The 15875-nt window shown below is 49.4% G+C and overlaps 2 protein-coding genes and 1 non-coding gene across 4 annotated transcripts; 2 read left to right on the top strand and 1 right to left on the bottom strand.

The window, feature by feature from the left end:
* Positions 1-1343: 1343 nt before the first annotated feature.
* IMP4 (IMP U3 small nucleolar ribonucleoprotein 4) lies at positions 1344-7846 on the bottom strand. Its single transcript, XM_019931780.3, has 11 exons — positions 7711-7846; positions 7215-7331; positions 6961-7069; positions 5255-5338; positions 4431-4540; positions 4220-4352; positions 3980-4134; positions 3803-3897; positions 3610-3683; positions 3368-3529; positions 1344-1571 (listed from the first exon to the last, which is right to left on the bottom strand). The coding sequence occupies exons 2-10, from the start codon at positions 7215-7217 to the stop codon at positions 3417-3419; spliced, it is 876 nt and encodes a 291-aa protein (XP_019787339.1). The 5' UTR covers positions 7218-7331; positions 7711-7846; the 3' UTR covers positions 1344-1571; positions 3368-3416.
* A 37-nt stretch (positions 7847-7883) lies between these two features.
* VMA22 (vacuolar ATPase assembly factor VMA22) lies at positions 7884-12207 on the top strand. 2 transcript variants are annotated; one of them, XM_004331013.4, is made up of 5 exons: positions 7884-8126; positions 8198-8301; positions 8389-8471; positions 9124-9255; positions 10798-12207. In XM_004331013.4, the coding sequence occupies exons 1-5, from the start codon at positions 8016-8018 to the stop codon at positions 10908-10910; spliced, it is 543 nt and encodes a 180-aa protein (XP_004331061.2). In that variant the 5' UTR covers positions 7884-8015; the 3' UTR covers positions 10911-12207. The 2 variants fall into 2 exon arrangements, with proteins under 2 accessions (XP_004331061.2, XP_019787341.1); XM_019931782.3 differs by having other exon boundaries at positions 9109-9255.
* Positions 12208-12905: 698 nt separating this feature from the next.
* Positions 12906-12977, top strand: TRNAE-UUC (transfer RNA glutamic acid (anticodon UUC)). Its single transcript has one exon. It is a non-coding gene; the product is annotated as a tRNA-Glu (tRNA).
* Positions 12978-15875: the final 2898 nt, after the last annotated feature.

Here is a 15875-nt window from a genome sequence, read left to right as displayed (position 1 = left end):
TCTCTCCCTGGGACTCTATCTAGAAGTCTGTCTTGCCAGGGATCTATGTGTCTGTTTGCCTGCCTGTTTGGGAATCTTTCTGCCTATCTGGCCTGTGAACAGAGTGGCTGAGACTTTAGTCCACCTGCCATGCTTCCACCAGGGTTGGGTGTCTGTCTTTCTAGCTGCACGTCCACCTCCTACTACACACCCTCCTCTTGTTTAACCGGACCACCATCCTGACACTGAGCATCCCTCCATGTCTCTCCAACATCCAAATTCTCCTGGTTTTCCCTCTGCTCAGCTCAGGCTGGGTGTAGGGGATGGAAAGACCCCCCGAGACCTCCACCAGCAGCCCTGGCTCACCCCTCTCCATTGTCCCAGAGAACTGCAAGCTGTGTTCCTGCAGTGGGACTCACTGCTGCTGCTGGCCCTCTTGCGCACCCTACTGGCGGCAGTCCCAAGCAGTGGGAGCAGCTGGCACTGTCCTGAAGATCCTGAGCACCCCAGCGCCCACATGCCACATGCCAGTCTGCCACCTGCTTCCCAGCTCAGAGTGCTAGGCCACCCAATAGAGCCAAGTGGACAAGGGGCTGGAAGGTACTCGGAGAAGCTTTTGCAATACTGTGAAGAACCCAGCCTGCGCTGATGTTGCAAAGGGGAAATAGTAACTTTTAAAACAGTGGAGAAACCTGGCCGACACCACCCTCACCTAGAAGGCCTATGCGGAGATAGTCTGAGACTACTGACATCCCTATTGAACAGTTCTTCTGACTTCCTTTTTTGCTAGGCCACAAAAGGGAACAAAAAATTTGAAAAAATTCTCCCACTGCTCCACTCTTACAAACTTTTGGATTGGGTGTGGGCTGACCTGTTGGCCCACCTACAAGTCTGGCATTTGGCAAAAAAGGAAAAATGCCAGTCTCTCCAGTTACAAGTGGCAGCTTGCATCCACCAGCGATTGGAGGTAGCTGCCTTTGGGAGGGCTTTTGTTCCAGACTCTGGAAGCTCCACAAGACAAACCAATTTCCTAACTGAATAAATTACAAAGAAAAAAAATTAAAAGGAGAGAATTCTATAGGATAAAAGAGACTTAGAACTTATACACAGATGCTCATAACAGCATTATCAAAATAGCCCAAAAGTGAAAAACAAACCAAATTTCATAAACTGATGGATAAATAAGGTATACACACGCAATAGAATACTGTTTAGCAATAAAAAAAGGAATGAAGTACTGACACATGCTACAACATGGATAAATTTTGAAAACAATGCTAAGTAACACCACATATCGTATGATTCCGTTCCAAGTTGAAGCTCATACTGCTCGCCGCACAACAGGCCAATAATCGAGAGACGGGTTGTTGGGACAAGAAATAAGACTTTATTTGGAAAGCCAGCAAACCGAGAAGATGGTGGGCTCATGCCCCAAAGAAACATCTTGCCTGAGTTAGAATTCAGGCTCCTTTTATACTAAAAGAGGAGGAAGTAAAATCAAACACTTCCTGGTTCCCATCAGCCTCTGGAGAGGATGTGTTAATTTCTTCTTCCCTGCAGTCATTTACAGGTGGACCTGGTCAGGATGTTTCCTGTAGGTTAAACAAAGGTATTTTAGCTCATTACCTGGGAAGCAGGGTTCCCAGAGATGAGCCATTATGTATAACTAAGCTTATAGGCAACATCCCTTTAGTGATTAGCTTGTAATAGAATACAAAAGGTTCTTTCCTATTACAGTTCCTATGGAATGTCCAGAATAGGCAAGTCTATAGAAACCAAAAGTAGATTAGTGGCTACAAGGGGCTGGGGGCTGGGAGTTGGGAGATGGTTGGAGAGGAATGGGAAGTGACAGCTAAAGAGTACGGAGTTTCTTTTAGGAGGGACAAAAATGCTCTAAAATTAGACTGTGGTGATGGTTGTACAACCCTGTGAATATGATAAAAAAATATTTAATTGTACACTTTAAACAGGTGAACTGTGTGGGACATGTGCATTATATCTCAATAAAGCTGTTTTTAAAAAGACAAGAGACTTGTCAATCATTTGCAATGAATGGACCCAAGTTGGATCCTAGTTCAAACAAACATAACGTAATCAGGGAAAACTGAACATTAATATGTAGAATTCGGAATAATTGTTGATTTTTTAGGTGCGACAGTGGTATTATTATTCCTGTTGAGTCTTATCTTTCAGAGATATATGGAAATATTTATGGATGAAATGATATGGTGTCTGGGATTTGCTTCAAAATAAACGAATGGAGTGGATAAAGGGAGTGGGTGGGGCTATGAAGGAAACCAGACTGGTCAACATTGAGATGAGCTCATGGACTCACTGTACAGTCCTCTCAGCTCTTATGTTTGGAATTCTCCACAATTAAGAGACTTAAAACAATCAATCAACATAGAGGTGAACAACTGTTTCTATAAAGAGCTAACAGGTCACAGAGAATACACATACACTAATAGTCAATGAGTATTTGAAGATGCATAACCTCTGTCATAATTAAAGAAATGCAAATTCAACTGAGGACCCATTTTGCACCTAGAGCTTGGGCAAGATGCAAAGTCTGACAGTTCACAGTGCCTACAAGGACACAGGAAACACTCAGATCTGATGATAGTGGCTGGGAGAGACAGCCTCCTGGAGGACAATTCTGCAGCATCTATAATCATTTTCAAGACACAATTCCACTTGCAGTAGTTTACTCATCAGATATACTCGCATAAATATGCACAGAGGTATGTTCAATGTTCTTGAAGCAACGTTTGTGGTAGTAAAAATAGGAAACAACTTGAGTGTGCGACCATCAAAGAGTGGTGAATCCACACATACCAGACATCCTAGATAACCTAGAAATATCCTCGGTAATCCAGGGAGAGCCTAAGGAGATCCTTAAAGGGAAAGATGGTCATTATAAAGCTTTCCACTGCTAGTGAGTCCAAGTGCACTGAGTTCTCTGAGGAACTTTAATTACACTCAAAGGAGGCCACAATGAAGTGAATAAATGGTTTGCCTCTTGTTTATTTTCTGTCTGTCTCTGGCTGAGAGCTGGCCCCAGCGCCAAGCCCTGCTCTAAGTGAGACTTCCGTGCTCACATTATTATCCCCACTCCCAGATGATGAAGTCACAGGCCCCCGACTCCTGAGTGACAGAGAGCAGCACCAAATCTCCCAGGGTAGCACCAAACCCTCTGTGGCCCAGGGGCAAGAAAGCACATCAGGCCTGCCTTGTCCTAGGCACGATGTCACCACCAGGCCTGAGAATGTCCCAGAGCTATCAGGTCCCCAGCTGAGGGGACCCCGCATCCTTCACGCTCAGCCTGACAGCCCTGTCCTGGCCACTCAGAGGCTAGCAGGGTGCTGTGGCAAGCAGACTTTATTCTGACCTCTCCCCAGCTCCCGGGTCCAGGTCCACATCCTGACTGGTGAGTGGGCTCACTCAGCACTCAGGAAGACCCTCTTGCGCGCGGTGTTGGTGTAGGGGTGCCAGCGCCACTCCACGTCTGCTGTGGCCTCCTGCTCCAGCGTGCCCAGACGGATCATGTACACTGGCGAAGGGGGATGAGATATGGTCACTTACACAGCCAGCGTGCCCCTCACCAGATGTGGGATAAAGCCGCAAACTCACACTTCAGCTCAAAGCGAGGCCCAACCTCGGTCAGCTCCACATTGCGGTGGTCTGTCTTCTTGTACACATGGTGCCTGGGGCAAGGGGGGCAGGGCAGGAGTGAGGGGAGGCAGGGAGCAGCTTCGGGGTCAACAACAAACAGCACAGGGACACAAAGGTCAAGACCCCATTCGGGCCCAGCCCACTGACCCACCGGAAGGAGATGTAGTCGTCCTGGTTGGCGAAGGTGATGACCCGGCGGCTGTCATCTTTGGGCACAGGGAACAGGTAGCGGAGTATGTCAGAGACCTGGGGCAGAAGGAAGAAAAGTGGCAAATGCCCAGCCTGGCACTCCAGGCCCCCAGTCCTCACCCCACGGCCTCAGACTCACCCGCTTACCCAGGCGGGAGGAGAAGCCATGCATAATCAGGTGAGGCTTGGCCTCCGACGCGGTGCCCAGGTCGGGGATGTCATGCCGCATGACCACGTTGCACAGCGTGAAGTATGCGGTTGGGCCAAAGGGCAGGTGGCTGACAATGAGCCCCACTGGCAGGGCCAGGTAAGCCGTCAGAGACCCTCTGCTCCCAGCCAGCCATCATGGCAGCACCCTGCTCCCTCCCTTCAGTCTTACCAGGTGTGCCTCGATGCTCATGGACAACCAGCAGGTCAGTGACCCCGTTGGCTTTGCAGGCTCGCACCAGTGCCCCTACCTCATGCCGGCCACGGTTCATGCGCTGGGCGCCTGGGAACACCAACTTTAGCTCCTGCATATGAACTCCCTCTGGTTAGGACTGGGGCTCCTGGGGCCTGAGCATCTCCCACTAACTCCCACCTACTAGTACCTTTGCAAACATCTTGAGGCGGGAACTGGGATCTCGGGAAGTAGTGATCATGATCTTGGGATCCTCAACCCCTGCCCATCGATACTCATCATCCATGTGGCTGGTCACACCTGTTAGGAGTGTGAGGCGCAAGAACATGACGTTGTCTAGAGAAGTGAAATGCTAACTTGGGGTGGCCAAATCCACCTAGAACAGCACTGACGATACCTTCAAGGATGGAAAGGCTCTCTACCTGCTCTGGGCCAACAGGGTGGCCCCCAGCCACACTGGCTACAAACACAAGTGTGACCAAGGAACTGAATCTTTATATTTGATTTAATTTTAGTTCATTGAAGCTGTAGTAATCACATGGAGCTAGTAGCTACCACGTTAGCACAAGTCCAGATTCTGTTAAGGCCAAAGTTATCAGGCTCCATTCTCTCATAACAAATATTTATAATGTTTGTGATTCCTTTCATATTTGTTGAATGATGCAGTGAATGAGACACCTGAGTGCCAATGAAGTGCTGACAGCTGAGGACACAGCAATGAACAAAATGGACACTGTTCTGCCCCAGCAGAGCCCACCGTCCTAGTAAGGGAGACAATCAACAGACAAAGCAATGCAGAAAGTGGGGTAATACTGTGTCATGTAAATGGAATTGGAAGCACTCAGGGAGAGGTCCCCTGAGGTGTCATCTGTACAGAGCCACGAGGGCACCTGGGGGACAGTTTCAGGAGTGGGAGCTGCACAACCTTTCTTCAAGGTGTCTGAGGAATGACATGGAAGCCAGTGGGCTCAGCGGCAGGGAGTGAGGCTGGCTCACAGGGTCAGGGAAGGTCACCTTCACCGCCGGCATCGTCAAACTCCAGGGAACCCTGTAAGGCCAGAGCCTCCCTGCGTAACTCGGTGGGAATCAGGCGGTTCTCTGCAGAGGGAAGACAGAGGGGCTAGTGAGACACATGCATGGAGCCTTCAGTTTATACAACACTGAACAAACTTGATGGAAAAATACCCCTTTTACTCCTTTCTGAGCAGAGAGGTGATACATAACTGGTGGAGAGGGATGAAACTATTTTTGGCTACATGCCAACCTGCTAACAGTGGTTATAGGAGATTTCATTTACTATGGTTCCTGAGTCTCAAGACTTGAAGGGTTTCTAAAATACTTAATCACAAGTATGCACTCCCTTCGTAGTTAGAAAAAAACTAACAATTAATTTTTAAAGAATAAATGGAAACTGCTCTTTCTATACAAAGGTGGACCAGAAACCCTGAAACCCTCTTACAATAAAATCATTAATCGTGATGCTCTGGGTCAGAGGTTTCCTCTGTGAACTAATGCTAGACTTGGCAGAGGAGCTAGGCTGTGAGCATGCCCACTTTGGAGCATGCCCTTGAACCCAGCAGGTCCCTCCAACATGCCCTGGACTAACTCTTGCACATGGAAGAGAATGTTCACAGCAGCAGGCCTGCCCCAAACTAAAAATAAGCTCAACACCACCCACAGGGAAACGGATGAAGACCCCATGGAATATTAACCTGCAGGAGCCCCACCTACACTCAATGGATCTTAGAAACAACACTGAACCAAAACAGAAAGCTGCAAAAGAATACACGCAACCTAATACTACCTTTACAACTAAAAATCGACCCATATGATTTAAGAATACAAACAAGCATGATAATCCTCAAAAAGAACAGCAAGGAAATGGTTCATTTTTAATCAATATTCAATACTGCGTTTATCTAAATTGGGGGAAATATTTCTGAATTTAAATATATTAATCATTTTTCATTTCTTAACACGGGCAGATAGGTCACAGGTGTTTAACTTTATGCTTGACATAAGTACTACATACACATACCTCATATACTTTATATGTCTAAAACCTAAGAAAATCAAAGTGAATCTAAAATAGAGATATGGAGTTGATGTACTATCAGATAGGAAACAGAGCTCCACCAACATGAGAACCAACAAAATACAGATAAATACGGCATTTCCAATCAGGCATGTGTGACAGGCTCTTCATTAGTACGGCAAATGGAAAGCAGGGAAAATATTGCAAAGTTAAATTCCTAATTTACAACGCAAATAAAATTCAGTTCTACACGAGTGAACAGTTTTAAAATACAAGGGAGTCATAACAGCACTAAAAGACAATAAGATATTCTTCTTATCTTGTAGTGAAAAAAAGTAGCAAGAATAAAAACGACAGAGGGGAAATAAATATAGGACCACGTGAAATGTTTAAATTTGGGAAGACCTAGACACCGTAAATAAAATCACTACGCAAGTTGTAAAATCTGGATACTGCAGCATAAATGACAAGTAATTCACACCATCATGCAAGCGACATTTGCAACCCATCAGGAAGATCCAACAGGAAAGGAAAATGACCAGTAAATACTTGAAAAGACACTCACCATACTAACACAAGTAAATGCTAATTAAAAGCGTTTGACACCACTGGCCTTTTTCCCGTTGGGTTTTAACAGGAAAGCCCAAGGGTCTTTACCGTGACTGGGGGGCGGGGACAGACTTACCCTCGAGCGCACGCCGAACCTTGTCCTTCCTCTCCTGGGCTGTTCGCCGAGCCTCCTCACAGGCCTTGCGATACAGGTACTCGCGGCGAAGGCGGGCCTCGCGGCGCAGCTGGGAAACAGCAGGTCCGCTCAGGCAAACCTTTTTCGCCGCGCAAGACCGGGCCCGGGAAACACCCGCCCCGAGCCCACAGGCCACATCCCCAGCCACCGCGAGCCCCCGACCTCCAAAACAGGAGCTTAAACGTCCCTCCTACCATCCTGGGCGCAACTTCCACGTGAGTCCAGGAGTTCCCTTCTGGCGCCGCCGGCACCACGCAGTCGTCCCTTCCGCCCTCAACCGAGAAGGCCGCTAGAGGCCTCACTAGACTCTGCTGCTGCCGAGAATGCCCAAAGTTAAAATGGCTGGGAGTCGCAAGGCGATTGGCCAGCCCGAAGCTGGAGCAACCACTAGGCGTGGGGGGGGGGGGGGTGTCAAGGTGCTGTCACGTGGCTTAGAACGGCCGTTAATAAAGGCGTCGGTCATGGTTTCACTACCTAACGTGCGGAACGGGATGTTAATTAGAAGACGACGAACAGCTAAAATAATCATAATTGTAGGCTCGAAATAGTGCAGCAACTGTAAAAGCTGCACAGCGATTGACCGGATGATCGCCTAGCGGCCGGTTCTAGAATTGAATTTAAAGCCGCTCCTCCCTTAAAATGGTTGCCGAACAGCTATGCCTCCTTCCATCGCCACTGCGACAGACGTACTTTAAAAAACGGCCGATTCCAAAAGCGATTCGGAGACACCCACAGCTCTCGCCGACTGTCCGGGTGGCTGATCCCCTTCCGGTGCTCGCGTGACGAGGCGCTAATCACCTCCCCGGGCCGCTGCTCTGAGGGTGCTTATCCTGAAAGGAACTCAGCGAGTCGCCTCCACCCAGTGGGCGTCTCGGCCCAAGGTTGGGAACGCCCCCTCGGGGGACGGACCTCACGCGCCTATTGGCTGTCCTTCTGGCACGGCGGACGCTGATTGGGCGACCTGGGGAGCCGGCTACTGACTCTGTGTGGAGCCCATGGCGGCGCGGGACCCGCGAGCCGAGTTGGACTCCCTTCTCCTGCAGCTGCTCGGGGACCTGGAGGAACTGGAGGCGAAGCGGGCGGCGCTGAACGCCCGGGTGGAGGAGGTGGGAGCCTGGGGCGGGCGGGCCGGCACGTGAAGGTTACTGAGTTTCACCGCTCTCCTCTCTCTTCCCAGGGCTGGCTCTCGCTCTCCAAAGCTCGCTACGCCATGGGTGCGAAGTCGGTAGGGCCTCTGCAGTATGCCTCCCGCATGGAGCCCCAGGTCCACGTCTGCACCAGGTGAGGTCCCTTTCACGCTGCAGCGGGTGGGCAGGCAGGGGCCAGGTCGGGGCCGCCAAAGGTCTAGCCTCCCTTCTCGTTCTTTAGCGAGGCCCAGGACGGACCCCAGAAGTTCTGGATGGTGAGAGGCGGCACCCAGACTCCAGAGGAGGTGGGACCCCGCGAGGCAGGTGAGTCCCCCCGCCCCTTCTTCCCGTAGGGCCCCTTCCGATGTCAAAGACAAAAGGCATAGGACAACAGGGGAGATGATTTTATTTAGGCTGTTAACGATAGAGAGAGCACCCCAGACCTGAAGATCAGAATGTAGAATGTCTCAGCAGAGTGGTTTTTTGCTTTAGACTTTTACAGGCAGAGAGAGAAAGTTATAGGTGAGGTCCTTTACAGTTGGGATTGTTTTGCAATCAGAGGAAGTCTCAGCTGCGCAGAAGATATTTTTGTCTAGCTAGTTTCAGCGGGACAAGCTTCTAATCTCAGTTAATCATTCGTGAGACAAAGAACAGGGAGTTGAAGGGTCTGTCTGGCCTTTCAGCATGTTCAGGCGAAATGGGAAAAGTCAGTGTGTGGCTTTTTCACGGATAAACAAGGGGTGTCATTTGCTGGTTTTATGATAGTCAAGAGAAAGAGTGGACAGATTCACATGAACCACAAGGGGAAGGGTGGTTCTTTGTAGTAAGCTGTTTTCCAGAACATAAAAGGTTGAGAGGATTTTCCAACTATCGGTATTTTCTAGGATCATGAGCTCAAATGAAGTTTAACATTGTGTCACTGAGAAAACAAAGGCCAGGTAACAATCCCCCCAACCTCCAGCCTTTCTTTTTACAGTTCTTCGCAGGCGCAAGGGTCTCACGAGGACCCCGGAGCCAGACCCCTCCCCAGCTCCCCAGGACCCTCTGAACTGGTTTGGAATCCTGGTTCCTCACAGTCTACGGCAAGCTCAAGCCAGCTTCCGGGAGGGTGAGTGGACCCCCTATCTACAGGGAGCACTTGAGCACTAATGCCAAGGCTGGGATTAGTCTGCAAAGGGCTTTGCAGGTTTTCTCCATTGCAGACTTTTGTTGCACACCTTCTGTTTTTTCAAAAAGCGTTTATTCGCTGTTGGCAGAGTTCCAGGTTCATATTAGGTGCTGGCAGTAAACAAAAGGGACAGACAGCTTCATGGGATGTTTATTTTATTGAGGGCAGAAAAACAACATGCAAACAAATAAGTAGGCCCTAAATATAATACCAGGTAATGAGACTTGCTATGAAAAAATAAGGTAGAGTATGGAGTGGGCTGGGGAAGCTGTTTTTTGAATGGTAGCCTGGAAAGGCCTCTGAAGAGATGAAGGAGAGAGCTTTGGTGATCTGGGGGGACAGTGTTCTAGGTGCAGGGACCAGCCAGGGCAGAGCTCTGAGGCAAGGTTGTATCTGGAATAGCAGAGAGGAGGCCAGTGGTCTAGTGGAGGGGGGCGGGGGGGAGGGCAGTGGAGGATCGGGTAAGTGGTGGAAAGCTGCATGTTTTTTCAAGTAAAAGCCACAGGATTTGCTGACAGATCAACTGGGCAGTAAGGGAAGGAGTGGAGTGAAGGATGAGCCCACAGTTTCTAGCCAGAATGCTTAAAAGGGTGGATACCCTCACCTGAGTGGGAGGGCTGCGGAGCAGCAACAGCCGAGGGGAAGTCAGGAGTGGTGTGGGGGTGTTCCTGGTACTGTGTGGTGGAGATTCTGATCAGATGGTTGGCCACATGCATCTGGAGTTTGGAAGAGGACTGGGCTGGAGAGAGAGATTTGGGAACCCACTGCATAACACTGGTTTTAAATTCCCAAGTTGCTAACAGACACAGCATTAAGGTTGAAATGAGATAAGATCAGCAGAGGTCCTGGGAATGTGGACAGGAAGTAAGAGAAAAAAGAAGGGAAGAAACCAGTCGAGGAGACTTAGAAGCAACAGTGAGGCAGGAGCAACACCAAGAGGGTAAGATGTGCCCTGGAGGGAGGTGATCAGGTGTGTGGCCAGCTCTGCTGCCAGGCAGTTAGGCTGAAGACAGGACTGGCCAGTGGACTGGGTGGTGTGGATGGCCCAGAGGACTTGACAGCAGCTGCTCCAGGAGAAGCATCAGGTGAAAGCAACGTAGAGGTGGATCCAGAGTGTGGACCAATCTTGGGGGCAGAGAAAACAGGTAGAAGGAGAGAGGACAAGAGCAGTGAGGGGCTATGATAATGGAGAAAACAAGGAAGGAAATAAGGGCATGAGACTATATTATGATCTGTGAATTTTTAGTTCTTGGTGGGTGATATAAGGGGGTCAAGGAAGTATCCTGAGGAGGTGACATTTTAGCAACGACCTGAAGGACATGAGGGTATGGGTCCAGTGAGGTTCTCGAGGAGCCAATGCAAGGCTATACCTGGAATGTTTTAGGAAGAGTGTGAAGGCCAGAGAGGCCTGGGGATGTCCAGAGCCCCCTGAGTCATTTGTCACCACAGATACCATGGTGACAGTCTCTCCTCTTCTTCTAGGTCTGCAGCTGGCTGCAGACATGGCCAACCTTCAGATCCGCATCGACTGGGGTCGAAGCCAGCTCCAGGGGCTGCAGGAGAAACTCAAGCAGCTGGAGCCCGGGGCTCCCTGACCTGCCACCACAAAAGCAAGGCAGTGAGCACAGCTGTTCTTCGATGTGGCTGCATTATCTCAGGCCTTCTTCCTTCACAGATTGCCCCCCACCCCAGCTATTCCTCCCTCCTTAATACTTCTCTGGTCTGCATGTTTCCAACTTTGTTAGGTGGGGAAGTTTGAAGGGACAAAGTGAGTAATGTTGAAAGCCACTACTCTGAAACCACTTCTAGACTTCTGTTGTCTCAGGATGTATTCATGTGGGGCAAGCACAAACACCTGTTAGGTTAGTTCGTATCACTGAACAACTGTAACAACCTGATGCATAAATCAGCTGTGGTTTTTCATTAAAGGATGAAATATTGAACAGTTAATGGCAGGGAAGGACAAGAAGTAGGTGCTTCGGTTTCACTAGATCCTTAAAAGTGATTCTGGTGGAGGAATAAAGCATACACAGCCAGCAGATGAGGACAGAATGATTCCTCATCGATAAAACACACACACGCCCAAGTAGATGGGCAGCGCTTGGCAGGTTTTAAGCCAGAAAGTAAAAAGGATCGGACCTAGATTTTCAAGGGAAATCTTTCAAGAGACCATTCAGGTTTTTAAAAACTTGCCTTTATCTTTCCAAGAGTGAGTCTTTTAATTTGTTGAAGGGCCAGGAACTCTGTGTCAATTCATATTCCTACTGGCTTGTTGATATTTTTAGCAGTTTCTAGGAGCTAATTGTTATGTTTGGTGGATGTTAGTTTTTTGTTCATAATATGAGATGTAAATTTTTTTTCCCAGTTTGTCTTTTAATTTTGCTTATGGTGGTTTTAAAAAAAAAACAAAGCAAACTTTTTATTATAAAATAAAACACATTACATTAAACTGCACAGACCAAATGAATAGCTCAAAGAGCAAGGTGAAAACTATCATGAGCATCTCTCAGCTCTTGTGTTTTTAAGTCAGTTTTCTTAGTACAGTTGAATTTATCACTCAGCTATTTTATGATTTCCTGCTTTGGGATTGTAGTTGATGTGACGGTAAGGGAATTCGCCAGTGTTTTCCTCAAGAACTTTTGTGTTTTCAGGTGAGGTACAGGGTGAGTCCTGCACTCAACTTCCTATTTTCTACCACAGATCCACATACAGGGGACCACCCTTATCGCTGATTTGTGATGCCACCTTTTTCTTTCGATTAATCCCAATGTTGTATACCTGTACCATGTTCTGGCGGTTCCATTCTGTTTCATTGATCTTAATGTCAGACACAGGAACCACACCGTTTTAATTCTTGAGCCTTTAATACATACTTTAACCGCTGTAAGCGCACATTTTCTGGTTGGAGGGAATTTTTTTTTTTTGGCCGGGCCGGGGCTGGGCGGGGCACTACGTTGAGCTTGAGTTGTCTGTGAAACAGCCTAATCAAAGCACTGAAAAGGAAACGATGTGACCGGAGGAAAAAAGGGCATCCCTCCATCCACACAAAAGGTTGAATTTCAGGCCAAAAGCTGTTACCAACGAAGTGCCAACCTGTGAGATCTTCAAGCTTAAATGAGTTAAAGATAACACCCCGTTTTTGCTTTTTGAGGAAAAGATTTTTCACGGGGAACCCGGTATTGGGGCGGGGGGAGAAGAGGTGTCTTTTGTTTTAGATGTCAGTTGACATCGAAGGACAAGCACTAGCCCTCCGTTATTTACTGTTGCAGTTGGGTTTCGGTGGCGGCACGGCCAGGGTCCCAGCGAGGTGTGCTAGTGCGGACGGTGACTACGACTAGCGCCACCCTCGCTTCGGTTCTTGGGAACACTTCCGGGAGGAGGAGTTCCCGCTCCTGGGAGGGGCCCGGATGTGCCGGCCGGCGCTGCGTAGGCGGGCGGGTCCGTGAAGTCCGGGCTCGCGCAGCCGCAGTCAACACAGATTTCTACCAGCCGGGGCAAGGCCTGAGGTGCGCAGATGTGGTGTGGTAGTGCTGACGACAAGCTGACGCAAATAATATATGTCGCATCGAGGAAGCTAGCCTTTCGGAAGTTCCCATATGGTCTAGCGGTTAGGATTCCTGGTTTTCACCCAGGCGGCCCGGGTTCGACTCCCGGTATGGGAACGTTGAGTTGTTTTTCTTACTTACTCTTTCAACTTGCCACAGTTTGGTTTTTTTCCACTAGCACACGTCACGTCAAATTAAATGTCTCTCTGCATTTAAACCTGGAGAAATTGAGGCCCGGGAAGCTCTGGGCCCCATCCGTCAGCGTATGAATCGGAAGTGTCGATTTTGCATCACGTCATTGACTAGTTCTACCAGTGAGTTACATGCGGTACCATATCCACTACAGGTGTGAGTAATAGTAGTAGTTACAGGTTAAATGTTTACTCCAGTATGTATTAGACCACCGCCGTGAAGGGCGCCCCGGGCCCGGCCCCTCCCTCGAGGGCGGCGCCGCCGCAGCCTGGCTCCCGGGCCTGCGGGGAGGGTGGGGCCGCCGCTGCGGAGCTGTGTCCGCGGAGGGGCGAGCGGCAGGCTGCGGAGGGGACCGGAGCGTTCCCCGACAGTTTTAGCTCTCTTTGTCCCGGCGGCCGCTGTGTTTGCCCTGTGGTCCAGTGGTTAGGGGTCCTGGGTTCTCACGGGGGCAACGCGGGCTTGCGGGCCGCGCCCGCACGCCACGCCCTCTGCATCCCAGCCCGGGCACACTTCCCTTCGAAAGGGGAGCCAAAGCCACAAACATGAGTCAGAAAACGCCTTCCTCCGTTTTCCATCCCTTTACCCTGTCGGATCAGTTAATCCAGGGAGCTTACGCGCAGGCCCGAGGCCTTGTCCCCAGTAGCGCACCACCACACGCGTGTATTCATTCACACTTCTGCGCGGGGGGGGGGGGGGGCGGGGATTATCCTATAATCATATTAATTTTAAGCGTGGAAGTTACAGTAGGTTACAGTGGTTTCTGATCTGGCATGCAGAGAGCTTGGAAGCCATTTCTGTCCTCACAATAAGGAAAAAGCTGAGAAAACAACAGTTTAGCCACTCGTCTTGGATCATGAGGAAATTGAGGTCGCGGGGCCAACTGCTGCCTCGAAAACTGGAGAGAAGAGTGAGGACAGAGAGCCAGGCCTCACCAGCCTCAGAAGCGGCTGCCAGAGTCAGCAACTTGTAGGAAAACTTGGAGGCTCACTGAGCGTCACACTTGTGGGTTTTACTCCAGGAGCCCTACCAGGTGCTCCGGGTCAGGACTGGAGAAAAAGCCCCCGGTGCTTCAGGCAAGGGGAGGGGGAAAGGAACCGTTCGGAAACGAACCAGCGCAGCCTGTCCTCCTTAACAAAGGCCCATCCTCAGGGAAACTGTTACCAGAGCATACCCAACTTGGGGGAAGGGAGATACTGAACTCCAGCCCTCTCTCGTCGTAAAGGGAGGAACAGAAGCTCAGAAACACTTGTGAAGGTCACAGCCCAGGGGCAGATGCTCAGTAAAAGACTAAGCCCTAACCATAGGATTCTAGACACTTCCCCTCCGCCCAGCTCTTACCACCACATAACTAAAGCTTCTGCGTTACAATAATAGGGGACTATAGCCGAAGGAACTGCTAGGCTCAGAATCTGTGTAAGAGGTCTAATGGGAAAGCCAAAGACAACACAAGACACAAAAATAAGAACACTGGAGGAAATTTTAGCCTCTGACACCTACAACTAGAGCAAACAATAAATACAGCCTGGTTCCTAGCCAGAAAAATACAAAAGCTCACACTAAAAGCCTATTTACCTCAGTTCTTTCTACCTGATACATCATGTGTAGCTCTTAACAAAAATTTAAAAGACAGATGATAAAACAGGGACCGTTTCTATGCCCTTGAGCCCCTGAAATTATTCAGACTAGCCAATCCTATATCCCGTTGCCCTGCCTCTGCCTCTTGACTTCCCCTTGGTCATTCTCTGTGTCCCATGCCTCCACATGCGTCCCTACTCCCTCTCTTGGGAATGTTGAGCACAAGAAACTATGTTTTCAGTGGCAATTGTCTCCTGATCTGTTGGCCTTACAATACCTAAGTAATAATAATAAAACATTGAAACAATTGGTCCAGCAAGCAGAATGGCTTGATCTCAGACCGAATGACTGATCTTAACTTTCTAACAGGTCTTCCAGATAGCAGCAGCACGCACGCTGCTGGCTGGCATGTTGTTGCTGTAGCCAAAGCTGCTTTTTTTTTTTTTTTTTTTTTTTTTTTTGCGGTACGCGGGCCTCTCACTGTTGCGGCCTCTCTCGTTGCAGAGCACAGGCTCCGGACGCGCAGGCTCAGCGTCCATGGCTCGCGGAGCGCCGTGGCTCACGGGCCCAGCCGCTCCGCGGCATGTGGGGTCTTCCCAGTCCAGGGCACGAACCCGTGCCCCCTGCATCGGCAGGCGGACTCCCAACCACTGTGCCCTAAAAAATTTTTTTATTGAGATAAAATATACTTCATAAAATTTACCATCATAACCATTTTTTTTTCTGTTTTAAAAAATTTATTGAGGGGCTTCCCTGGTGGCACAGTGGTTGGGAGTCCGCCTGCCGATGCAGGGGGCACGGGTTCGTGCCCTGGACTGGGAAGACCCCACATGCCGCGGAGCGGCTGGGCCCGTGAGCCATGGCCGCTGGGCCTGCGCATCCAGAGCCTGCGCTCCGCAACGGGAGAGGCGCAGCGGCGAGAGCACCGCGTACCGCAAAAAAAAAAAAAAATTTACTGAAATATAGTTGATTTTAAATGTTGTGTTAGTTTCTGGTGTACAGCAAAGTGATTCAGTTATACATATATAAAATATTTTTAAATATATTTTATTTGGCCGTGTGAGGTTTTAGTTGTGGCATGCGGGATCTTCGTTGTGGCGTGCAGGATCTTTAGCTGCGGCATGCTAACTCTTAGTTGCGGCAGGTGGGATCTAGTTCCCTGATTAGGGATTGAACCTGGGCCCCCTGCATTGGGAGTGCAGAGTCTTAGACATTGGACCACCAGGGAAGTCCCTAGTTATACATATA

Source organism: Tursiops truncatus, chromosome 7 (genome assembly GCF_011762595.2).
Source record: "Tursiops truncatus isolate mTurTru1 chromosome 7, mTurTru1.mat.Y, whole genome shotgun sequence".
Taxonomy (NCBI): Eukaryota; Metazoa; Chordata; class Mammalia; order Artiodactyla; family Delphinidae; genus Tursiops; species Tursiops truncatus.
This window is presented reverse-complemented; position numbering and strand designations above follow the sequence as displayed.

What these genes read in the sequence shown, in the direction of transcription:
- VMA22 (XM_019931782.3), top strand. Translation starts at nt 8,016, where the DNA reads ATGGCGGCGCGGGACCCGCGAGCCGAGTTGGACTCCCTTCTCCTGCAG. An exon ending in TGAACGCCCGGGTGGAGGAG is followed by an intron (nt 8,127 to 8,197) that starts GTGGGAGCCTGG and finishes CTCTCTTCCCAG; the next exon opens with GGCTGGCTCTCGCTCTCCAA. An exon ending in GGTGGGACCCCGCGAGGCAG is followed by an intron (nt 8,472 to 9,108) that starts GTGAGTCCCCCC and finishes CCCAACCTCCAG; the next exon opens with CCTTTCTTTTTACAGTTCTT.
- IMP4 (XM_019931780.3), bottom strand. An exon ending in TGACGATGCCGGCGGTGAAG is followed by an intron (nt 4,541 to 5,254) that starts GTGACCTTCCCT and finishes CACTCCTAACAG; the next exon opens with GTGTGACCAGCCACATGGAT. An exon ending in CCTCCCGCCTGGGTAAGCGG is followed by an intron (nt 3,898 to 3,979) that starts GTGAGTCTGAGG and finishes CTTCTGCCCCAG; the next exon opens with GTCTCTGACATACTCCGCTA.